This window comes from Somniosus microcephalus, chromosome 13 (assembly GCF_052327205.1).
Source record: "Somniosus microcephalus isolate GS21.2 chromosome 13, FLI_Smic_1.0, whole genome shotgun sequence".
Lineage (NCBI taxonomy): Eukaryota > Metazoa > Chordata > Chondrichthyes > Squaliformes > Somniosidae > Somniosus > Somniosus microcephalus.
In genome coordinates this window covers 92,820,870-92,848,738 of record NC_140999.1, presented here as the reverse complement: position 1 = coordinate 92,848,738, position 27,869 = coordinate 92,820,870, and the positions used below count along the sequence as shown (strand labels likewise).

The following is a 27,869-nucleotide window of genomic DNA, read 5'->3' as shown; positions in this document are numbered from 1 at the left end:
AAGGTCTATGTTTTATACTCTTTTGGCAGTGGTTTCTTCTTTGAGGTTCTCTGCTGATGTCAGCTAATTGTCTTTATTGATACCTCTGTTTGAATGCTTTCTATCTTACTATCAATTCAACTATTGCATGCATAATTATTTCTCTACCTTTAAGTGTTCCAAAAACCATCATAAAAACAATGACAGCAATGGTTTCTGTTTGATGTCATTCTTACAAAATGCTTTCCATTTAATTCTTAATATTGGCTTTACTGGTTTTTAGCAGACATTGTGACTCTCCTTACTGCTCCAAGTTCAATACAAACACAATGTAATTGCTTGTTGTATCTACTGAAGTCATATTTTCAAAGTCTCCTTGTTGGTATCATATTTACTATGTCTATATTAAAGACACTTTGACCAGAGTGTTTCATGCATCTCTAGCTATCTCAATTGGTTGCATATTTAATCGTGTTCCTGTCATCCAAGTTTAACATAAAACTATTTGACCAGCAGGTGTTTCTTTTACTTGATGTCATGTTTCAAAGGCACATGGTTCTTTTAATGTTTGTGTTTCTGTTTTACGTGTTAGCTTCTTAATACTTTAAACTGGGTATTCTCATTGTGTTCGTTGCAAACCATAGACCTTTCGGAAGCATGAATTGTTTGCTTCAATCTTCATTGTTTTAGTATATTTAACTAATTCCCATTTTAAAGCTTTTTTACAACTTTGTTATCAACTGATCTTTATCTCAGAAGCCTGCTCTCTGTTTACAGCCTATGTCTCTGAGGTTTTACAGCTTGTGTCTCTGAGGCTTTAGATTTTTAAACCCAGTGTATCATGTATTAATAATATTAGAAATCTGTTCATGGTATCATGTGTTTCTCTGAATCATGGCTATTCCTTCACACTGTTACACGCAGCACCTGATATTCAGATCCATTGACTGCAATTAAACTGAACATCAGGGGCTGCGTATCACGGGCAGCGAGCTGATACCGCCCGCTTTTCTCCACTGCCTGAGACAAATTTCTGCACCTGGGAGTCTCATATCAAGAGTGGGTTGGAACTTGGTCATGCCCGAAGCACCAACTCAATGGGAGCAGCAGAGTTAGGGGCAGGGACTGAGACAGGAGCCTCAAAGTGTATTGTGTTACACAGTGTTACTGCAAGCAGACTTATTTAATGGAATGCTTTTATGGTTTTCTTTCCCAATAGATTCAGGATGTACTCATCAAAGTCTACTCTAGAGTCACTGGCGGTAAGTAGACATGCTAAATATAGGGAGTAATCTTTACCGTCACCACACGGGCAGTAATCTGGTGGAATCACCCATCCATTACAGAACCCGCTAGATTATCAGTCCATTGAAATTGATGGAAATAACAGACCGACAGTTCACCCTGTTAGATTACCACCCATATGGTGAAATATTTATCCCATACTCATTCTGCCCACTACAGCTGTGTACTTATACCCACAGGAGTAAAATATAATGGAAAGTAATCTGTGTAACATCTTTCACTTACATTAGAGAATACTATAAGAGGCCAATTGTCAGGCTTTAGATACAGGACATAGCATGGGTAGCACTGCACTGTTAAGCTAGATCATTCTCGTTTCCCCAGTGAAGGTTTATGGCGAGTTATAGACCAGGGAAAGTCCAGGCTGGTAAGAGACTTTCAGCTGGAGCATGTGACCATTTCCTGTTTGACTGTCCCTCCAACCTGTACCATTGTTTCTTCATTTCTTATACCCCATGTTGTGTGGATCAATGCGTTTGCGGAAGGAAGGAGAAGCTGTTGAGGTGAGACTCAGGGTGGAGAGGAGCGGGGCTCTGCTGATCTCTGCATCTCCCATTTTAGCGTTCACCTTCTGTCGAGTCTGAACCAGACCGGGACAGGACAGTGACAGGGCAAGGGTGGGGTCATTGCTCTGACCTTTGCTTAGTTGCTGCTGAAAAGTCATTGATAACCTTGACAACTGATACCCTCGACATCATAAGACACTGCAGTAAATGGGGGAAATGGATTACTGTGACAATGAATGATTTGGTGTTGTGCCAGGCTGCAGTACTGACAGCTCCCTGTACTTTTTCAGCTCATTCCAGTCCAAACTCCAATGAAGGCCCTTCTGCAAATCACCATCATGCCAATTATCAACGGTAAGTGTTGCACTCACACTCGCCTGTTAGGTGCTGTATTTACACACTCACCGACGTGTAGATTATCAGTGGGTGCTGCATTTACACACTCACCGTCACGTAGATTTTCAGTGATCGGCGCTGTATTTACACACTCGCTGCTGTGTCGATTTTCAGTGATGGGCGCTGTATTTACACACTCACTGTTGTGTACATTATCAGCAATGGGTGCTGCATTTACACACTCACAATTGCGTAGATTATCAGTGATGGATGCTGTATTTATACACTCACCATCGTGTACATTATCAGTGGGTGCTGTATTTACACACTCACCGTAGTGTAGATTATCAGTGATGGATGCTGTATTTATACATTCACCATCATGTACATTATCAGTGATGGGTGCTGTATTTACACACACACCATTGTGTAGATTATCAGTGATGGGTGCTGTATTTACACACTCACCATAGTGTAGATTATCAGTGATGGGTGCTGTATTTACACACTCACTGGAGTGTAGATTTTCAGTGATGGGTGCTGTATTTGCACACTCACCGGCGTGTAGGTTTTCAGTGATGGGTGCTGTATTTACACACTCACCATAGTGTAGATTATCAGTGATGGGTGCTGTATTTACACACTCACTGTCGCGTAGATTATCAGTGATGGGTGCTGTATTTACACACTCATCATAGCGTAGATTATCAGTGATGGGTGCTGTATTTACACACTCACCGCCATGTAGATTATCAGTGATGGGTGCTGTATTCACACACTCACCGTAGTGTACGTTATCAGAGTTGGGTGCTGTATTTACACACTCACCATCATGTAAATTATCAGTGCTGGGTGCTGTATTTACACACTCACCACGGTGTAAATGATCGACGGTGGGTGCTGTATTTACACACTCACCGTCGTGTAGATTATCAGTGATGGGTGCTGTATTTACACACTCACCACAGTGTAGATTATCCGTGATGGGTGCTGTATTTACACACTCACCAGAGTGTAGATTATCAGTAATAACAACAGAAAATGCTGGAAAAACTCAGCAGGTCAGGCAACATCCGTGGAGAGAAATTTGAGTTGACGCTTCAGGTCGAACCCTTCTTCAAAACTGGAAAGAAAAGAAACAAGATCGAAGGCAGGGCTGCGATCGGACAAAAGAATAAAAGAAACAAAAGAAGTAAAAGAGATTAGAAGCTAGACGAGATGGTAATAGGCTGAGATTAGGTGTAAAGTGTACTGGCAGGGCAAAAGATAGCTGCCAGGTGTGAGAGAGAAACAAAAGGAAAGGGGGGGGGGGAAAGGAGTGGAAAAATTACAAGAAAAAATGAAATGGGGGCCGAGCTTATGATCTGAAATTGTTGAACTCGATATTGAGTCCGGAAGGCTGCAGAGTGCCTAATCGGAAGATGAGGTGCTGTTCCTCGAGTTTACGTTGAGCTTCCGTGGAACAATACAAGAGGCCAAGGACGGTGAGGTCCGAGTGGGAATGGAGCGGTGAATTAAAATGACAGGCGACCAGAAGCTCGGGGTCACCCTTACGGACTGAACGGAGGTGTTCCGCAAAGTGGTCACCCAATCTGCGTTTGGCCTCCCCAATGTAGAGGAGACCGCATCGTGAGCAGCGAATACAGTATACTAGATTGCGAGAAGTACAAGTAAATCGCTGTTTCACCTGGAAGGGGTGTTTGGGGCCTTGGACAGTGGGAAGGGGGGAGGTATAGGGGCAGGTGTTACATCTCCTCCGCTTGCACGGGAAGGTGCCAGGCGAAGGGAAAGGGCTGTTTGGGGTGATAGAGGAGTGGACTAGGGTGTCTCGGCGGGAGCAGTTCCTGCGGAATGCTGAAAGGGGAGGGGAGGGGAAGATACATTTGGTGGTGGGATCACTTTGGAGGTAGCGGAAATGCTGGAGGATGACCCGTTGAATGTGGAGGCTGGTGGGGTGAAAGGTGAGGACAAGGGGAACCCTATCGTGGTTCCGGGAGGGAGGGACAGTGGTGAGGGCAGAAGTGCGGGAGATAGAACTGACACGGTCGAGGGCAGTGTCAACCACGGTAGAGGGGAATCCTCGGTTGTGGAAAAAGGAAGACATGTCTGAAGCACTGGTGTGGAAGGTGGCATCGTCGGAGCAGATACGGCGGAGACGGAGAAACTGGGAGAATGGAATAGAGTCCTTACAGGAAGCGGGGTGGGAGGAAGTGTAGTCCAGGTAGCTGTGGGAGTCAGTGGGCTTGTAGTGAATATTGGTCGATAACCTATCCCCAGAGATAGAGACGGAGAAGTCGAGGAAGGGAAGGGAAGAGTCAGAGATGGACCATGTGAAGGTGAGGGAAGGGTGGAAATTGGAGGCAAAGTGAATGAAATTGGCAAGTTCGGGGCGAGAGCAGGAAACGGCACCGATACAGTCATCAATGTATCGGAAAAAGAGGTGAGGGAGGGGACCCGAGTAGGACTGGAACAAAGATTGTTCCACATAGCCCATGAAAAGGCAGGCATAGCTAGGACCCATGCGGGTACCCATGGCAACACCTTTGATTTGGAGGAAATGAGTGGAGTTAAAGGAGAAGTTGTTCAATGTGAGAACAAGTTCAGCCAGGCGGAGGAGGGTAGTGGTGGATGGGGACTGGTCGGGCCTCTGTTCAAGGAAGAAGCGGAGCGCCCTCAGGCCATCCGGGTGGGGGATGGAGGTGTAGAGGGATTGTACGTCCATGGTGAAAAGGAAGTGGTTGGGGCCAGGAAACTGGAAACTGTTAAAGTGGCGGAGGGCGTCCGATTATCAGTGATGGGTGCTGTATTTACACACTCACTGCAACGTAGATTATCAGTGATGGGTGCTGTATTCACACACTCACCGCCACGTAGATTATCAGTGATGGGTGCTGTTTTTACACACTCACCGTAGTGTACATTATCAGAGTTGGGTGCTGTATTTACACACTCACCATCATGTAAATTATCAGTGCTGGGTGCTGTATTTACACACTCACCATAGTGTAGATTATCAGTGATTGGTGCTGTGTTTACACACTCACCGTCGTGTACATTATCCATAATGGGTGCTGTATTTACACACTCACCGTAGTGTAGATTGTCAGTGATGGGTGCTGTATTTACACACTCGCACCAACGCTCTTCTCAATCTTCCTTGCTGCAATGCTCCATCTCACCCTCAGTAAGCTCCCCACTGGAGTGGAGCTAATTTACAGAACAAACGGGAAACTGTTCAACCTCCGTCGCCCCCAGTCCAGATGCAAGGTCGTCCCATCCACTGTCATCGAATTACAGTATGTAGACGATGATTGCGTCTGCGCTGACTCGGAGGTCGAACTCCAAACCATCGTAAACACCTTCACCGAAGCATACGAGAGCATGGGCCTTACACTAAACATCCGTAAGACAAAGGTCCTCTACCAACCTGCCCCCACCACACAGTGCTGCCCCCCGATTATCAAAATCCACGACAAGGCCTTGGACAACGTGGACCACTTTCCATACCTCGGGAGCCTACTGTCAACAAGGGCAGATGTCGACGACGAAGTTCAACACTGCCTTCAGTGTGCCAGTGCAGCCTTCGGTCACCTGAGGAATAGAGTGTTTGAAGACCAGGACCTCAAACCCGGCACTAAGCTCATGGTCTACAGGGCAGCAGTGATACCTGCCCTGCTGTATGCCTCAGAGACATGGACCATGTACAGCAGGCACCTCAAAGCACTGGAGAGGTACCACCAACGCTGCCTCCGCAAGATCCAGCAAATTGATTGGCAGGATAGGTGCACCAACGTCAGTGTTCTTGCTCAGGCCAACATCCCCAGCATCGAAGCTCTGACCACGCTCAATCAGCTCCGATGGACGGGTCACATTGTCCGCATGCCCGATACGAGACTCCCAAAACAAGTGCTCTACTCGGAGTTCCGGCACGGCATGAGAGCCCCAGGTGGGCAGAGGAAACACTTCAAGGACACCCTCAAAGCCTCCTTGAAAAAGTGTAACATCCCCACCGACACCTGGGAATCCCTGGCCCAAGACCGCACAAAGTGGAGGAGAAGCATCCGGGAAGGCGCCGAACACCTCGAGTCTCTTCGCTGGGAGCAAGCGGAAGCGAAGCGCAGGCAGGGCAAGGAGCGCATGTCAACCCGCCCCTTCAACCACCGTCTGCCCCACCTTTGACAGAGACTGTAGGTCCCGCATCAGTCACCTGCGAGCTCATTTTTAATGTGGAAGCAAGTCATCCTCGATTCCGAGGGACTGCCTAAGAAGAAGAAGAATTTACACACTCACCGTTATGTAAATTATCAGTGATGGGTGCTGTATTTACACACTCGCCATCGCGTAAATTATCAGTGATGTGTGCTGTATTTACACACTCACCGTCGTGTAGATTATCAGTGATGGGTGCTTTTTTTACACACCCGCCATCGCGTAGATTATCAGCGTTGGGTGCTGTACATTACACACTCACCATCACGTACATTTTCAGTGGTGTGTGCTGTATTTACACACTCATCGTCATGTAGATTATCAGTGATCGGTGCTATATTTACACACTCACCATCGCATATATTATCAGTGGGTGCTGTATTTACGCACTCACCGTAGTGTAGATTATCAGTGATGGGTGCAGTATTTACACACTCACCATCGTGTACATTATCAGTGATGGGTGCTGTATTTACACACTCACCATCATGTAGATTATCAATGATGGGTGCTGTATTTATACACTCACCGTAGTGTAGATGATCAGAGATGGCTGCTGTATTTACACACTCACCGTCGTGTAGATTATCAGTGATGGGTGCTGCATTTACACACTCACCATCGCGTAGATTATCAGTGATGGGTGCTGTATTTACACACTCACCGTAGTGTAAATTATCAGTGATTGGTGCTGTATTTACACACCGTCATGTTCATTATCAGTGATGGGTGCTGTATTTACACACTCACAGTAGTGTACCATAACATTGATGGGTGCTGTACTTACACACTCACCGTTGTGTACATTAGCAATGATGGGTGCTGTGTTTACAAACTCAACGTCGTGTAAATTATCAGTGATGGCTGCTGTTTTACACACTCACCGTAGGGTAGATTATCAGTGATTGGTGCTGTATTTAAACATTCACCGTCAAGTACATTATCTGTAATGGGTGCTGTATTTACACACGCACCGTCATGTAAATTATCAGTGATGGGGGCTCTATTTACACACTCGCCACCGCGTAAATTATCAGTGATGTGTGCTGTATTTACTCAATCACCATCGTGTAGATTATCAGTGATGGGTGCTGTATTTTCACACTCACTGTCACTTAGATTATCAGTGATGGGTGCTGTATTTGCACACTCACTGGAGTGTAGATTATCAGTGATGGCTGCTGTATTTACACACTCGCTGTAGTGTAGATTATCAGTGATTGGTGCTGTATTTACACACTCACTGTCGTGTACATTAGCAGTGATGGTTGCTGTATTTACACACTCACCGTAGTGTACATTATCAGTGATGGGTGCAGCAGTTACACACTCACCGTTGTGTACATTATCAGTGATGGGTGCTGTATTTACACACTCTCGGCGGTGTACATGATCGGCGATGGATGCTGTATTTACACACTCACCGTAGTGTAGATTGTCAGTGAGGAGTGCTGTATTTACACACTCGCCATCGTGTAAATTATCAGTGGTGGTTGCTGTATTTACACACTCACTGTCACGTAGATTATCAGTGATGAGTGCTTTATTTACACAAATCATAGTGTAGATTATCAGTGATGGGTGCTGTATTTACACACTCTTTATAGTGTACATTAGCAGTGATGGGTGCAGCATTGACACACTCACCGTTGTGTACATTATCAGTGATGGGCGCTGTATTTACACACTCACGGTGCTGTACATGATCGGCGATGGGTGCTGTATTTACACACTCGCCGTTGTGTAAATTATCAGTGATGGGTGCTGTATTTACACACTCACCATAGTGTAGATTATCAGTGATTGGTGCTGTATTTACGCACTCAGCATAGTGTAGATTATCAGTGATTGGTGCTGTATTTACGCACTCAGCATAGTGTAGATTATCAGTGATTGGTGCTGTATTTACACACTCACCTTCATGCACATTATCTGTAATGGGTGCTGTATTTACACACTCAGCATAGTGTAAATTATCAGTGATGGGTGCTGTATTTACGCACTCAGCATAGTGTAAATTATCAGTGATGGGTGCTGTATTTACACACTCACCATAGTGTAGATTATCAGTGATGGGTGCTGTATTTACACACTCAGCATAGTGTAAATTATCAGTGATGGGTGCTGTATTTACGCACTCAGCATAGTGTAAATTATCAGTGATTGGTGCTGTATTTACACACTCAGCATAGTGTAAATTATCAGTGATTGGTGCTGTATTTACGCACTCAGCATAGTGTAAATTATCAGTGATGGGTGCTGTATTTACGCACTCACCATAGTGTAAATTATCAGTGATTGGTGCTGTATTTACGCACTCAGCATAGTGTAAATTATCAGTGATGGGTGCTGTATTTACACACTCAGCATAGTGTAAATTATCAGTGATGGGTGCTGTATTTACACACTCAGCATAGTGTAAATTATCAGTGATGGGTGCTGTATTTACACACTCAGCATAGTGTAAATTATCAGTGATGGGTGCTGTATTTACACACTCAGCATAGTGTAAATTATCAGTGATGGGTGCTGTATTTACGCACTCAGCATAGTGTAAATTATCAGTGATGGGTGCTGTATTTACACACTCAGCATAGTGTAAATTATCAGTGATGGGTGCTGTATTTACGCACTCAGCATAGTGTAAATTATCAGTGATGGGTGCTGTATTTACGCACTCAGCATAGTGTAAATTATCAGTGATGGGTGCTGTATTTACACACTCAGCATAGTGTAAATTATCAGTGATGGGTGCTGTATTTACACACTCAGCATAGTGTAAATTATCAGTGATGGGTGCTGTATTTACACACTCAGCATAGTGTAAATTATCAGTGATGTGTGCTGTATTTACGCACTCAGCATAGTGTAAATTATCAGTGATGGGTGCTGTATTTACGCACTCAGCATAGTGTAAATTATCAGTGATGGGTGCTGTATTTACACACTCAGCATAGTGTAAATTATCAGTGATGGGTGCTGTATTTACGCACTCAGCATAGTGTAAATTATCAGTGATGGGTGCTGTATTTACACACTCAGCATAGTGTAAATTATCAGTGATTGGTGCTGTATTTACACACTCAGCATAGTGTAAATTATCAGTGATGGGTGCTGTATTTACACACTCAGCATAGTGTAAATTATCAGTGATGGGTGCTGTATTTACACACTCAGCATAGTGTAAATTATCAGTGATGGGTGCTGTATTTACACACTCAGCATAGTGTAAATTATCAGTGATGGGTGCTGTATTTACACACTCAGCATAGTGTAAATTATCAGTGATGGGTGCTGTATTTACGCACTCAGCATAGTGTAAATTATCAGTGATGGGTGCTGTATTTACACACTCAGCATAGTGTAAATTATCAGTGATTGGTGCTGTATTTACACACTCAGCATAGTGTAAATTATCAGTGATGGGTGCTGTATTTACGCACTCAGCATAGTGTAAATTATCAGTGATGGGTGCTGTATTTACACACTCAGCATAGTGTAAATTATCAGTGATTGGTGCTGTATTTACACACTCAGCATAGTGTAAATTATCAGTGATGGGTGCTGTATTTACACACTCAGCATAGTGTAGATTATCAGTGATGGGTGCTGTATTTACACACTCACCATAGTGTAAATTATCAGTAATTGGTGCTGTATTTACGCACTCAGCATAGTGTAAATTATCAGTGATGGGTGCTGTATTTACACACTCAGCATAGTGTAAATTATCAGTGATTGGTGCTGTATTTACACACTCAGCATAGTGTAAATTATCAGTGATGGGTGCTGTATTTACACACTCAGCATAGTGTAAATTATCAGTGATTGGTGCTGTATTTACACACTCACCATAGTGTAAATTATCAGTGATTGGTGCTGTATTTACGCACTCAGCATAGTGTAAATTATCAGTGATGGGTGCTGTATTTACACACTCAGCATAGTGTAAATTATCAGTGATGGGTGCTGTATTTACGCACTCAGCATAGTGTAAATTATCAGTGATGGGTGCTGTATTTACACACTCAGCATAGTGTAAATTATCAGTGATTGGTGCTGTATTTACACACTCAGCATAGTGTAAATTATCAGTGATGGGTGCTGTATTTACACACTCAGCATAGTGTAAATTATCAGTGATGGGTGCTGTATTTACACACTCAGCATAGTGTAAATTATCAGTGATGGGTGCTGTATTTACGCACTCAGCATAGTGTAAATTATCAGTGATTGGTGCTGTATTTACACACTCAGCATAGTGTAAATTATCAGTGATGGGTGCTGTATTTACGCACTCAGCATAGTGTAAATTATCAGTGATGGGTGCTGTATTTACACACTCAGCATAGTGTAAATTATCAGTGATGGGTGCTGTATTTACGCACTCAGCATAGTGTAAATTATCAGTGATGGGTGCTGTATTTACGCACTCAGCATAGTGTAAATTATCAGTGATTGGTGCTGTATTTACACACTCAGCATAGTGTAAATTATCAGTGATGGGTGCTGTATTTACGCACTCAGCATAGTGTAAATTATCAGTGATGGGTGCTGTATTTACACACTCAGCATAGTGTAAATTATCAGTGATGGGTGCTGTATTTACGCACTCAGCATAGTGTAAATTATCAGTGATGGGTGCTGTATTTACGCACTCAGCATAGTGTAAATTATCAGTGATGGGTGCTGTATTTACACACTCAGCATAGTGTAAATTATCAGTGATGGGTGCTGTATTTACGCACTCAGCATAGTGTAAATTATCAGTGATGGGTGCTGTATTTACACACTCAGCATAGTGTAAATTATCAGTGATGGGTGCTGTATTTACGCACTCAGCATAGTGTAAATTATCAGTGATGGGTGCTGTATTTACACACTCAGCATAGTGTAAATTATCAGTGATGGGTGCTGTATTTACGCACTCAGCATAGTGTAAATTATCAGTGATGGGTGCTGTATTTACACACTCAGCATAGTGTAAATTATCAGTGATGGGTGCTGTATTTACGCACTCAGCATAGTGTAAATTATCAGTGATGGGTGCTGTATTTACACACTCAGCATAGTGTAAATTATCAGTGATGTGTGCTGTATTTACGCACTCAGCATAGTGTAAATTATCAGTGATGGGTGCTGTATTTACACACTCAGCATAGTGTAAATTATCAGTGATGGGTGCTGTATTTACGCACTCAGCATAGTGTAAATTATCAGTGATGGGTGCTGTATTTACGCACTCAGCATAGTGTAAATTATCAGTGATGGGTGCTGTATTTACGCACTCAGCATAGTGTAAATTATCAGTGATTGGTGCTGTATTTACGCACTCAGCATAGTGTAAATTATCAGTGATGGGTGCTGTATTTACGCACTCAGCATAGTGTAAATTATCAGTGATGGGTGCTGTATTTACGCACTCAGCATAGTGTAAATTATCAGTGATGGGTGCTGTATTTACACACTCAGCATAGTGTAAATTATCAGTGATGGGTGCTGTATTTACGCACTCAGCATAGTGTAAATTATCAGTGATGGGTGCTGTATTTACACACTCAGCATAGTGTAAATTATCAGTGATGGGTGCTGTATTTACGCACTCAGCATAGTGTAAATTATCAGTGATGGGTGCTGTATTTACGCACTCAGCATAGTGTAAATTATCAGTGATGGGTGCTGTATTTACACACTCAGCATAGTGTAAATTATCAGTGATGGGTGCTGTATTTACGCACTCAGCATAGTGTAAATTATCAGTGATGGGTGCTGTATTTACGCACTCAGCATAGTGTAAATTATCAGTGATGGGTGCTGTATTTACGCACTCAGCATAGTGTAAATTATCAGTGATGGGTGCTGTATTTACACACTCAGCATAGTGTAAATTATCAGTGATGGGTGCTGTATTTACGCACTCAGCATAGTGTAAATTATCAGTGATGGGTGCTGTATTTACACACTCAGCATAGTGTAAATTATCAGTGATGGGTGCTGTATTTACACACTCAGCATAGTGTAAATTATCAGTGATGGGTGCTGTATTTACGCACTCAGCATAGTGTAAATTATCAGTGATGGGTGCTGTATTTACACACTCAGCATAGTGTAAATTATCAGTGATGGGTGCTGTATTTACACACTCAGCATAGTGTAAATTATCAGTGATGGGTGCTGTATTTACACACTCAGCATAGTGTAAATTATCAGTGATTGGTGCTGTATTTACGCACTCAGCATAGTGTAAATTATCAGTGATTGGTGCTGTATTTACACACTCAGCATAGTGTAGATTATCAGTGATTGGTGCTGTATTTACACACTCACCTTCATGCACATTATCTGTAATGGGTGCTGTATTTACGCACTCAGCATAGTGTAAATTATCAGTGATTGGTGCTGTATTTACACACTCACCATAGTGTAGATTATCAGTGATGGGTGCTGTATTTACACACTCAGCATAGTGTAAATTATCAGTGATTGGTGCTGTATTTACACACTCAGCATAGTGTAGATTATCAGTGATGGGTGCTGTATTTACACACTCAGCATAGTGTAGATTATCAGTGATTGGTGCTGTATTTACACACTCACCATAGTGTAGATTATCAGTGATGGGTGCTGTATTTACACACTCAGCATAGTGTAAATTATCAGTGATTGGTGCTGTATTTACGCACTCAGCATAGTGTAAATTATCAGTGATGGGTGCTGTATTTACGCACTCAGCATAGTGTAAATTATCAGTGATTGGTGCTGTATTTACACACTCAGCATAGTGTAAATTATCAGTGATGGGTGCTGTATTTACGCACTCAGCATAGTGTAAATTATCAGTGATGGGTGCTGTATTTACGCACTCAGCATAGTGTAAATTATCAGTGATTGGTGCTGTATTTACACACTCAGCATAGTGTAAATTATCAGTGATGTGTGCTGTATTTACGCACTCAGCATAGTGTAAATTATCAGTGATTGGTGCTGTATTTACGCACTCAGCATAGTGTAAATTATCAGTGATGGGTGCTGTATTTACACACTCACCGTAGTGTAGATTGTCAGTGAAGAGTGCTGTATTTACACACTCACCATCGTGTACATTATCAGTGATGGGTGCTGTATTTACACACTCACCATAGTGTAGATTATCAGTGATTGGTGCTGTATTTACACACTCACCTTCATGCACATTATCTGTAATGGGTGCTGTATTTACACACTCACCGTAGTGTAGATTGTCAGTGAAGAGTGCTGTATTTACACACTCACCATCGTGTACATTATCAGTGATGGGTGCTGTATTTACACACTCACTGTCACGTAAATTATCAGTAATGGGTGCTGTATTTACACACTCTCGGTGGTGTACATGATCGGCGATGGGTGCTGTATTTACACACTCACCGTAGCGTAGATTGTCAGTGAGGAGTGCTCTATTTACACACTCTCCATCGTGTAAATTATCAGTGATGGGTGCTGTATTTACACACTTGACCGCGTACATTATCAGTGATATGTGCTGTATTTACTCAATCACCGTCGTGTAGATTATCAGTGGTGGTTGCTGTATTTACACACTCACTGTCACGTGGATTATCAGTGATGAGTGCTGTATTTACACACATCATAGTGTAGATTATCAGTGATGGGTGCTGTATTTACACACTCTTTATAGTGTACATTAGCAGTGATGAGTGCTGTATTTACACACTCACCGTAGTGTATATTATCAGTGATGGGTGCAGCATTTACACACTCACTGTTGTGTACAGTATCAGTGATGAGTGCTGTATTTACACACTCCCGGTGGTGCACATGATCGGCGATGGGTGCTGTATTTACACACTCACCGTCGTGTAAATTATCAGTGATGGGTGCTGTATTTACACACTCACCTTAGTGTAGATTATCAGTGATTGGTGCTGTATTTACACACTCACCTTCATGCACATTATCCGTAATGGGTGCTGTATTTACATACTCACCATGGTGTAGAGTGTCAGTGAAGAGTGCTGTATTTACACACTCACCATCGTGTAAATTATCAGTGATGTGTGCTGTATTTACTCAATCACCGTCGTGTAGATTATCAGTGGTGGTTGCTGTATTTACACACTCAGTGTCACGTAGATTATCAGTGATGAGTGCTGTATTTACACACTCATCCTGGTGTAGATTATCAGTGATGGGTGCTGTATTTACAAACTAATCATAGTGTAGATTATCAGTGATGGGTGTTGTATTTACACACTCACCGCCACGTAGATTATCAGTAATGGGGGCTGTATTTGCACACTCACCAGAGTGTAGATTATCAGTGATGGCTGCTGTATTTACACACTCGCTATACTGTAGATTATCAGTGATTGGTGCTGTATTTACACACTCACCGTCGTGTACATTAGCAGTGATGGGTGCAGCATTTACACACTCACCATTGTGTACATTATCCTTGATGGGTGCTGTATTTACACACTCACCATCCTGTAGATTATCAGTGATGGGTGCAGTATTTACTCACTCACTGTCACGTAGATTATCAGTGATGGGTCCTGTGTTTACACACTCACCGTAGTGTGGTTTATCAGTGATAAGTGCTGTATTTACACACTTGCCGTCATGTACATTATCAGTGATGGGTGCTGTATTTACACACTCACCGTCGTGTAAATTATCAGTGATGGGTGCAGAATTTACACACTCGCCGTATTATACATTATCAGTGATGGGTGCAGTATTTACACACTCACCATCATGTAGATTATCTGTGGGTGCTGTATTTACACACTCACCACCGCGCAGATTATCAGCCGGTGCTGTATTTACACACTCACCATAGTGTAGATTATCAATGATGGGTGCTGTATTTCACACTCACCATAGTGTCGATTATTAGTGCTGGGTGCTGTATTTACACACTCAACGTCGCATAGATTATCAGTGGGTGCCGCATTTAAACACTCACCGTCATGTAGATTATCAGTGATGGATGCTGTATTTACACACTCTTTATGGGTGCTGTATTCACACACTCACCGTTGCGTAGATTATCAGTGATGGGTGCTTTTTTTACACACTCACCGTAGTGTACATTAGCAGAGTTGGGTGCTGTATTTACACACTCACCATCGTGTAAATTATTAGTTCTGGGTGCTGTATTTGCACACTCACCATGTTGTAAATGATCGGCGATGGGTGCTGTAATTACACACTCACCATGTAAATTATCAGTGATGAGTGCAGTATTTACACACTCGCCATAGTGTAGATTATCTGTGGGTGCTGTATTTACACACTCACCATCACATAGATGATCAGCCGGTGCTGTATTTACACACTCACCATAGTGTAGATTATCAATGATGGGTGCTGTATTTATGCACTCACTGTCGCGTAGATTATCAGTGCTGGGTGCTGTATTTACACACTCTTTGTCGCGTAGATTATCAGTGATGGGTGCTGTATTTACACACTCACCGCCGCATAGATTATCAGTGATGGACGCTGTATTCACACACTCACCGTAGTGTACATTAGCAGAGTTGGGTGCTGTATTTACACACTCACCATCATGTAAATTATCAGTGATGTGTGCTGTATTTACACACTCACCATAGTGTAGGTTATCAGTGATGGGTGCTGTATTTACACACTCACCACAGTGTAGATTATCAGTGATTGGTGCTGTATTTACACACTCACCGTCGTGTACATTATCCATAATGGGTGCTGTATTTACACACTCACCGTAGTGTAGACTGTCAGTGAAGGGTGCTGTATTTACACACTCGCACCAATGCTTTTCTCAATCTTCCTTGCTACAATGCTCCATGTCACCCTCAGTAAGTTCCCCACGGGTGTGGAGCTAATTTACAGAACAAACGGGAAACTGTTCAAGCTCCGTCGCCTCCAGTCCTGGTCCAAGGTCGTCCCATCCTCTGTCATCGAATTACAATATGCAGACGATGATTGCGTCTGCGCTCACTCGGAGGTCGAACTCCAAACCATCGTAAACACCTTCGCCGAAGCATACGAGAGCATGGGCCTTACACTAGCCATCCGTAAGACAAAGGTCCTCTACCAATCTGCCCCCTCCTCACAGTGCTGTCCCCCGATTATCAAAATCCACGACAGGGCCTTGGACAACGTGGACCACTTTCCATACCTCGGGAGCCTACTGTCAATAAGGGCAGACGTCGACGACGAAGTCCAACACTGCCTTCAGTGCGCCAGTGCAGCCTTCGGTCGCCTGAGGAAGAGAGTGAAGACCAGGACCTCAAAACCGGCACTAAGCTCATGGTCTACAGGGCAGCAGTGATACCTGCCCTGCTGTATGCCTCAGAGAAATGGACCATGTGCAGCAGGCACCTCAAAGCACTGGAGAGGTACCACCAACGCTGCCTCCGCAAGATCCTGCAAATCGATTGGCAGGATAGGCGCACCAACATCAGTGTTCTTGCTCAGGCCGACATCCCTAGCATCGAAGCTCTGCCCACGCTCAGTCAGCTCCGATGGACGGGTCACATTGTCTGCATGCCCGATACGAGACTCCCAAAACAAGCGCTCTGCTCGGAGCTCCGGCACAGCAAGAGAGCCCCAGGTAGGCAGAGGAAACGCTTCAAGGACACCCTCAAAGCCTCCTTGAAAAAGTGTAACACCCCCACCGACACCTGGGAATCCCTGGCCCAAGACCGCACAAAGTGGTGGAGAAGCATCTGGGAAGGTGCCGAACACCTCGAGTCTCTTCGCTGGGAGCAAGCGGAAGCCAAGCGCAGGCAGCGCAAGGAGCGCATGTCAACCCAAGCACCCCACCCACCCGCTCGAGATTGGATTGGACTAATCAGTCACTTGCGAGCTCATTTTTAATGTGGAAGCAAGTCATCCTCGGTTCCGAGGGACTGCCTAAGAAGAAGAAGAAGAATTTACACACTCGCCGTCGTGTAAATTAGCAGTGATGGGTGCTGTATTTACACACTTGCCGTCGCGTGAATTATCAGCGATGTGTGCTGTATTTAAACACTCGCCATCGCGTAGATTATCAGTGATGGGTACTTTATTTACACATCCACCATCGCATAGATTGTCAGCGTCGGGTGCTGTATATTACACACTCACCATCGCATAGATTTTCAGTGATGGGTGCTGTATTCAGGCACTCACCGTCATGTAGATTATAAGTGATCGGTGCTATATTTACACACACATCATCGCATAGATTAACAGTGGGTGCTGTATTTACACACTCACCATAGTGTAGATTATCAGTGATGGGTGCAGTATTTAAACACTCACCGTTGTGTACATTATCAGCGATGGGTGCTGTATTTACCCACTCACCGTCATGTAGATTATCAGTGATGGGTGCTGTATTTACACACTCACCGTCGTGTAGATTATCAGTGATGGGTGCTGTATTTACACACTCACCATCGTGTAGATTATCAGTGATGGGTGCTGTATTTACACACTCACCGTCGTGTAGATTATCAATGAAGGGTGCTGTATTTATGCACTCACTGTCGCGTAGATTATCAATGATGGGTGCTGTATTTACACACTCACCATAGTGTAGATAATCAGTGATGAGTGTTGTATTTACACACTCACCGTCACGTAGATTATCAGTAATGGGTGCTGTATTTACACACTCACCGTCATGTAGATTATCAGTGATGGGTGCTGTATTTACACACTCACCATCGTGTACATTATCAGTGACGGGTGCTGTATTTACACACTCGCTGTAGTGTACAATATAATTGATGGGTGCTGTACTTACACACTCAACGTTGTGTAAATTAGCAGTGATGGGTGCTGTGTTTACACTCATCGTCGTGTAAATTATCAGTGATGGGTGCTGTTTTTACACACTCACCGTAGTGTACATTATCAGAGTTGGGTGCTGTATTTACACACTCACCATGTAAATTATCAGTGATGGGTGCTGTATTTACACACTCACCATAGTGTAGATTATCAGTCATGGGTGCTGTATTTACACACTTACCATAGTGTGGATTATCAGTGATGGGTGCTGTATTTACACACTCATCATAGTGTAGATTATCAGTGATTGGTGCTGTATTTACACACTCACCACCGTGTACATTAGCAGTGATGTGTGCAGCATTCACACACTCACCGTTGTGTACATTTTCAGTGATGGGTGCTGTATTTACACACTCACCGTCTTGTAGATTATCAGTGATGGATGCAGCATTTACTCACTCACTGTCGCGTAGATTATTAGTGATGGGTGCTGTATTTACACACTCACTGTCATGTAGATTATCAGTGAAGGGTGATGTATTTACACACACCGTAGTTTAGATTATCAGTGACTGGTGCTGTATTTACACACTCACCATCGTGTACATCATCAGTGATGGGTGCTGTATTTACACACTCACCATAATGTGATTTATCAGTGATTGGTGCTGTATTTACACACTTACCGCCATGTACATTATCAGTGATGGGTGCTGTATTTACACACTCACTGTCATGTAGATTATCAGTGATGGGTGCTGTATTTACACACTCACCGTCGTGTAAATGATCAGTGATGGGTGCTATATTTACACACACTGTAGTGTAGATTATCAGTGATTGGTGCTGTATTTTCACACTCACCTTCATGTACATTATCAGTGATGGGTGCTGTATTTACACACTCACCGCCACGTAGATTATCAGTGATGGGTGCTATATTTACACACTCACCATTGTGTAGATTATCAGGGATGTGTGCCGTATTTACACACTGAACGTCGTGTACATTATCATTACAGGTGCTGTATTTAGACACTCACTGTAGAGTAGATTATCAGTGATGGGTGCTGTATTTACACACTCACAGTATTGTACATTATCAGTGATGGGTGCAGTATTTAAACACTCGCCATAGTGTAAATTTTCAATGATGGGTGCTGTATTTACACACTCACTGTCGTGTAGTTTATCAGTGATGTGTGCTGTATTTACACACTCACCGGAGTGTAGATTATCAGTGATGGGTGCTGTATTTAAACACTCGCCATAGTGTAGATTATCAGTGATGGGTGCTGTATTTACACACTCACCATCACATAGATTATCAGTGAACGGTGCTGTATTTACACACTCACGGTAGTGTAGATTATCAGTGATTGGTGCTTTATTTACACACTCACCTTCGTGTACATTATCAGTGATGGGTGCTGTATTTACACACTCACTATAGTGTACTATAACATTGATGGGTGCTGTACTTACACACTCACCATTGTGTAAATTAGCAGTGATGGGTGCTGTGTTTGCACACTCAACGTCATGTAAATTATCAGTGATGGGTGCTGTTTTTACACACTCACCGTAGTGTACATTATCAGAGTTGGGTGCTGTATTTACACACGCACCATCATGTAGATTATCAGTGATGGGTGCTGTATTTACACACTCACCATGGTGTAGTTTGTCAGTGAAGGCTGCTGTATTTACACACTCACCGTTGTGTAAATTATCAGTGATGTGTGCTGTACTTATTCAATCGCCATCATGTATATTATCAGTGGTGGCTGCTGTATTTACACACTCACTGTCACTTAGATTATCAGTGATGGGTGCTGAATTTACACATTCATCATAGTGTAGATTATCAGTGATGGGTGCTGTATTTACACACTCACCGCCGTGTAGATTATCAGTGATGGGTGCTGTATTCGCACACTCACATGGTGTAGATTAGCAGTGATGGGTGCTGTATTTACACACTCACGATAGTGTACATTATCAGTGATGTGTGATGTATTTACACACTCACCGCAATGTGGTTTATCAGTGATTGGTGCTGCATTTACACACTCGCCGTCGTATACATTACCGGTGATGGGCGCTGTATTTACACACTCACCATCACATAGATTATCAGTGATGGGTGCTGTATTTACACACACACCGTAGTGTACATTATCAGTGATGGGTGCAGAATTTACACACACACTGTCATGTAGATTATCAGTTGTGGTGTATGTGCCTTTAAGAGCCCCTGTGTACTGTAATGCCGGTAGTGGCCACTCGGGCTATATAAGCCTGTATAGTGTCTTGTATCTTTTAGTTCACCTCCAGACTTTGTTCAGTAAACACCTGTAAAACCAGCTCCTGCATTCCGTGTCTCCATTAACACACGGATACAACAGTGGTGACGAATTGGAAACGGACTTACCTGCAATTCGGCAGCACCTCAAGGAGATCGATTCCTCAGACTAAGGTCGAAGGAAAAAAAAAAGAAAAACTCTGGTTTCACCAGCTAGCCGGGCTGGTGGCAGGTACTGCAATAATCCTTCCTGGGCGGCGGGCTGAGCCTCGATCGGCTGGCTCTGCAGCGGGGCCAAGCAGCGAAGGCGGAGGCAAACAGAGACGGAGGGTGGAGCACTCGGGAGACGGCCAGCGCTGCAAAGCAGGTCGGCGTTCGGACCAAGCAGAGGGAGGGAAAAGTCCCAGAGAGTCCGGCGGGAACGAGTCTCCAACTATTAAAAATATCTGTACAAATAAAAACCGCGGAGAACAGCGTTGTCAGCAGCGGCAGCGGCGGGAAAGCGCGGGAGGCGCTATTTTTTCTCGGCAGGGAAGAAAGGAAAGCGCGGGAGGCGCCATTTTTTTTTCAGGATGCCTAAGACTGGCAATATTACTGCTTTCGATAGTGATGTAGAGGATTGGACCACATATGTGGAAAGAGTGGAGGTATATTGCACAGCGAATGAAATAGATGATGATAAAAAGGCATCGGTACTTCTAAATCTAATGGGCGCAAGGACATATGGGCTGTTACGAAACTTAATCACTCCAGCCAAACCGATAGACAGGAATTTTAAAGAGATTGTTGATAACCTACAGGAGCACTTAAACCCAACACCGCTGCTGATAGCGGAACGATTCAAATTCTTCAGGAGGAATCAGCACAAGAATGAAAGTAACGCTGATTACCTCACCGAATTAAGAAAGCTGTCAAAGCACTGCCAATTCGGGGCAGGACTGGCAGATTCTCTTCGAGACAAATTCGTCTGTGGCCTCCTAAGTGAAGGAACACAGAAAAGGCTACTTTCTGAGAAAGATTTAACACTGGACAAGGCTTTCAGTATGGCTGTATCATACGAAGCAGCAGCAAGAGGAGCTGCAGAGATACAGCAAAAGCCACAGGACTTCGGCACCCATGAAATGACACAGGGTTTCGAGAGATGTTATCGCTGCGGCAGATCCACCCATGACCAGAGGGACTGCTGGTTCAAGGGCAAAGCATGCAGGCAATGCGGAAAGATGGGACACATTGCACGTGTATGCCGATCTGGAAACAAAAAATCCACTGACAGAAAAAAAATCAATAAGAAAAAGTACAGAAAGGTACAAATGATGACGGACAGTAGCTCCGAAGACCAGAAGAGCGATAGCGACTCCGGAAACAAGAGACTAAGCTGTCTCAAATTACATAATGTAATTGCCAAAGAAGATTACCAGACCATTTGGGTTACCCTCATGATAGCGGGGTCCCCAGTTAAAATGGAGCTAGATACAGGATCAGCTCTGACCTTCATAAGTCGACGGGATTACGAGCGGCTATTTCCGCATATACCTTTGAAAGACACATCCATTATCTTGAAAACATATACGGGGCAGAAAGTATACCCCAGAGGGAAAATAAGGGTGCCTGTTGTATACAACGGCAAGGAAATACAGAAGTTGTATTTATACGTTCTGCAAGATGGTGGTCCACCGCTGTTGGGACGCGAATGGATCAGGAAGATACGTTTAGACTGGCACTCCATTCAGGCACCGACGGTGACGAGTAAGAAAAAAAATGATGATGACGTCATACCTGAACGATTAAAAGACATCTTGGCGAACGCCAAAGAAATGTTTCAAGAGAAACTAGGAACCTTGAAAGGCGTCACCGCCTCAATAAAAGTGGAAGATGCGGCAATTCCCAAGTTTTTTAAGGCAAGGCCGGTGCCATACGCAATTCGTCCAGCAGTCGAGGCAGAGCTGGAGAATTTGGAAAAGGCAGGCGTGTTATCCAAGATAGATTGGAGCGAGTGGGCAACACCCATCGTCCCGGTCATGAAGAAAATGTTGAATAATGATAAAGCTGAAGAACAGAGAAAAATTCGCATCTGTGGGGACTTCAAGGTGACTGTAAACCCGGTTCTTCACACGGTACAGTATCCTCTTCTGAGGATAGAAGATATTTTCGCCTCACTATCCGGAGGGAAACGTTTCACCAAAATTGACTTGGCACAGGCATATCTACAGATGGAGGTTGAGGAGGCCTCTAAAAAGTATCTCACGATAAACACACACAAAGGCCTGTACCAGTACAATCGACTGGTTTTCGGAGTAGCATCAGCTCCAGCTATCTGGCAAAGAGCTATGGAGCAAGTCCTGCAAGGGATTCCGGGGACTCAATGCTACCTAGACGACATCCTTGTAACAGGAGAAAACGACAATGAGCACCTTGCCAATTTGGAGCAGGTGCTCACTAGGCTGAGAGAACGGGACCTACGAGCAAATCACCCCAAGTGTGAATTTTTCCAGAAACAAATATCATATTGTGGCCACATAATTAACGAAGAAGGGTTGCATAAGTCACCTGAAAAAATTGAAGTGGTCATAAAAGCCCCAGCACCTGAAAATGTCTCACAATTAAGGTCATTCCTGGGATTGATAAATTACTATCATAAATTTTTACCGAACTTGTCAACTGTTCTGCACCCTCTTAACGAACTGCTACAAATGGGAGTAAATTGGAAATGGAGCAAAGACTGTAAACGTGCCTTCCATAAATGCAAAGGCTTGATCACGTCCAAGGAAGTTTTGGCTCATTACAACCCATCACTGCCAATCAGACTGGCGTGCGATGCATCCCCTTACGGCGTAGGAGCGGTATTATCGCATAGATTCCCTGATGGCTCGGAGCGGCCGATAGCTTTTGCGTCACGCTCATTGAACTCAGCTGAGCGTAACTATGCCCAGATCGACAGGGAAGCACTCAGCCTGGCATAGGGAGTGAAGAAATTCAACCATTACCTACACGGACGAAAATTTACCTTGTTGACTGACCATCAACCCCTTGTCTCCATATTCAACCCTAAAAAGGGCGTTCCCATTATGACAGTGCAAAGGCTACAGAGGTGGTCCCTTTTCCTTGGGGCACACCAATATGACATAGAATACAAAGGATCAAAACAGCATGGAAATGCTGACGGTTTATCGCGTCTACCGTTGCCAATGGTAGAAGAGGCACCTACAGTGGACCCAGTGGAGATGTTCCACTCAACCATAGTGGAATGTCTACCAGTAACAAATTCTACCATTGAAAAGGAAACGAGAAATGACCCGACTCGCTCACGAGTCTACGATTTAACGGTGAAGGGATGGCCAGCACATGGCGAACCACTGTTGCCAGCATTCTCGCAAAGAAGAGAACAGCTGTCAGTGTGCCGAGGAACCTTGATGTGTGGATCCAGAGTGGTGATTCCACCCAAACTCCAGGATAAAGTGCTAAAGGAGCTTCACGAGGGGCATCTGGGTGGAGTGAAAATGAAGAACCTAGCCAGAGCATTTGAGTGGTGGCCAGGTATCGATGGAGACATCGAAGAAATGACCAAGGGCTGTCTAGGATGCCAGAAGGTCCAAAACGCCCCTCTACATCCATGGGAGTGGCCCTCATCTCCATGGCAAAGGGTACACATCGACTTTGCTGGTCCATTTATGGACTCAATGTTCTTAATCGCGGTTGATGCACACTCCAAGTGGCCGGAGGTAATAAAGATGTCCTCCACCACCACGGAAAAAACCATCACAGTATTAAGGACCATATTTGCCAGGAATGGGCTGCCTGAACAGATCTGTTCTGATAATGGACCGCAATTTGTGTCCGAAGAATTCAGGAAGTTCTTAAAAAACAATGGGGTTAAGCACTACACGTCCGCCCCATACCATCCCGCCACCAATGGATTGGCTGAAAGGTTTGTCCAGACCTTCAAGAAGGCCATAAAGGCCATGGGTAATGAAGACATAAATCTACAGCAAACGGTAGATAACTTCTTGTTCGCATACAGGAATGCAACACATGTGGTTACAAACCAAACTCCCGCCATGATGTTTTTCAATAGAAGACTAAGATGCCGGCTGGATTTGATCAAGCCAAACATCAGAAGGGACGTAGAGAACCGGCAATTTCAGGGCATGAATGAAAGGCCAACTAGAACCTTCCAGATAGGTCAACAAGTTTTGGCCCGGGACTCCCGTACCGAGAAATGGCAACCTGGAACTATTTGCACACGACTAGGACCGCTGATGTATACCGTGGACATTGGAGAAAGCATAATAAGGCGCCATGCTGACCAGATCATAGAGTCATCCGAAAAGGGACAACCTACACCACAACTCTATACGTCTAATAATGAAGCAGAGATACCCATAGTATCTACCTCCGATCCGGTGAGACTGGAACCAGATGAACCCGACACTGGCATTCAAGCCGAATCGACCTTGCCAAAAGAACCTACTACACCACCGAAAACTACTACACCACTGAGGCGTTATCCGGACCGAGTCAGGAAGCCTCCAGAGAGACTGACTTATAATTGATTAACTGCAGCAAATGTGTAGATTATTGTTCTTGTAAACATGTTATTTAATGATTACTTAAAATGTTATGTACTGGTTGTCTAAAAGGGGAGGAATTGTGGTGTATGTGCCTTTAAGAGCCCCTGTGTACTGTAATGCCGGTAGTGGCCACTCGGGCTATATAAGCCTGTATAGTGTCTTGTATCTTTTAGTTCACCTCCAGACTTTGTTCAGTAAACACCTGTTAAACCAGCTCCTGCATTCTGTGTCTCCATTAACACACGGATACAACATCAGTGAAGGGTGCTCTATTTACACACTCACCATCGTATAAATTATCAGTGATGTGTTCTGTATTTACTCAATCACCGTCGTGTAGATTATTAGTGGTGGGTACTGTATTTACACACTCACTGTCACATAGATTATCAGTGATGGATGCTGTATTTACACACTCACTATCACTTAGATTATCAGTGATGGGTGCTGTATTTACACACCCATCATAGTGTAGATTATCAGTGATGGGTGCTGTATTTACACACTCACCGCCGTGTAGATTATCAGTGATGGGTGCTGTAATCGCACACTCACCGGAGTGTAGATTATCAGTGATTGGTGCTGTATTTACACACTCACCATAGTGTACATTATCAGTGATGTGTGATGTATTTACACACTCACCGTAGTGTGGTTTATCAGTGATTGGTGCTGCATTTACACACTCGCCGCCGTGTACATTACCAGTGATGGGTGATGTATTTACACACTCACCATCACGTAGATTATCAGTGATGGGTGCTGTATTTACACACTCACCGTCATGTAAATTATCAGCGATGGGTGCTATAGTTACACACACCGTAGTGTAGATTATCAGTGATGGGTGCTGCATTTACACACTCACCAGAGTGTAGTTTATCAGTGATGGGTGCTGTATTTAAACACTCATCATAGTGCAGATTATCAGTGAAGGGTGCTGTATTTACACACTCGCCATAGTGTAGATTATCAGTGATGGGTGCTGTATTTACACACTCACGGTAGTGTAGATTATCAGTGATGGGTGCTGTATTTACACACTCACCATCATGTAAATTATCAGTGGTGGGTGCTGTGTTTACACACTCACCGTGGTGTACCTGATCGACGATGGGTGCTGTATTTACACACTCAAGTTCGTGTAAATTTTCGGTGATGGGTGCAGTATTTACTCATTCACCTTAGTGTAGATTATCAGTGATGGGTGCTGTATTTACACACTCACCATCGTAAAGAGTGCTGTATTTACACATTCACCGTCGTGTTGATTATCAGTGATGGCTGCTGCATTTACACACTCACCGTAGTGTACAATATCCGTGATGGGTGCTGTATTTACACATTCACCATCATGTAAATTATCAGTGATGGGTGCTCTATTTACACACTCACCATAGTGTAGTTTATCAGTGATGGGTGCTGTATTTACACACTCACTGTCGCTTAGATTATCAGTGATGGGTGCTGTATTTACACACTCACGGTAGTCTAGATTATCAGTGATTGGTGCTGTGTTTACACACTCACCCTCGTGTACATTATCAGTGATGGGTGCAGCATTTACACACTCACTGTTGTGTACATTATATGTGATGGGTGCTGTAGTTACACACTCACTTTAGTGTGGATTACCAGTGACTGGTGCTGTATTTACACACTCACCGTCGTGTACATTATCAGTGATGGGTGCTGTATTTACACACTCAGTGTAGTGTACAATAACATTGATGGGTGCTGTATTTACACACTCATTGTCACGTAGATTATCAGTGATGGGTGCTGTATTTACACACTCACCATTGTGTAGATTATCAGTGATGGGTACTGTATTTACACACTCACCGTCGTGTAAATGATCAGTGATGGGTGCTATATTTACACACTGTAGTGTCGATTATCAGTGATCGGTGCTGTTTTTACACACTCACCATTGTGTAGATTATCAGTGATGGGTGCTGTATTTACACACTCACCGTCCTGTTGATTATCAGTGATGACTGCTGCATTTACACACTCACCGTAGTGTACACTATCCGTGATGGGTGCTGTATTTACACATTCACCATCATGTAAATTATCAGTGATGGGTGCTCTATTTACACACTCACCATCATGTAGTTTATCAGTGATGGGTGCTGTATTTACAGACTCACCATCGCGTAGATTATCAGTGACGGGTGCTATATTTACACACTCACCATCTCGTAGATTATCAGTGGGTACTGTATTTACACACTAACCATAGTGTAGACTATCGGTGATGGGTGCTCTATTTACACACTCACCATGGTGTAGATTATCAGTGATGGGTGCTGTATTGACACACTCACCATAGTGTAGATTATCAGTGATGTGTGCTGTATTTATACACTCACTGTTGCGTAGATTTTCAGTGATGGGTGCTGTATTTACACACTCACTGGAGTGTAGATTATTGGTGATGGTTGCTGTATTTACACACTCACGGTCATGTAGACTATGAGTGATGGGTGCTGTATTTACAAACTCACTGTCACGTAGATTATCAGTGATGGGTGCTGTATTTACAAACTCACTGTCACGTAGATTATCAGTGATGGGTGCTGTATTTACACACTCACTGGAGTGTAGATTATCAGTGATGGGTGCTATTATCTCCGTGTATAATTGAGACACGGACTGCAGGAGTTGATTATAACAAGTCTTTACTGAATGGAGACAACCTGGAAACTGATACTACAGAAGCCTGCTAGGGCCTTTTATACAGGGGTGGTCACTGCCGGTACTGCAGTCTGAGACCAGTTATTCCCTTAAAGGTACATACACAACAATTCCTCCCATTTTTAGATAAACAGTACATAACATTCATTTAACAACTAAATAATAACTAATTACAATTACAATTAC

General features: G+C 43.7%; 1 protein-coding gene across 1 annotated transcript in view; it reads left to right on the top strand.

Moving 5' to 3' along the window:
• The window catches only part of pltp (phospholipid transfer protein), a gene marked incomplete at its 5' end in the record, with an annotated part of 190,427 nt that overhangs the window by 78,656 nt on the left and 83,902 nt on the right, over positions 1 to 27,869 (top strand). The window contains 2 exons of the mRNA XM_086004275.1: positions 1,199 to 1,241; positions 2,081 to 2,144. Coding sequence (XP_085860401.1) covers positions 1,199 to 1,241; positions 2,081 to 2,144 — 107 coding nt within the window. The remainder of the gene's footprint in view (positions 1 to 1,198; positions 1,242 to 2,080; positions 2,145 to 27,869) is intronic.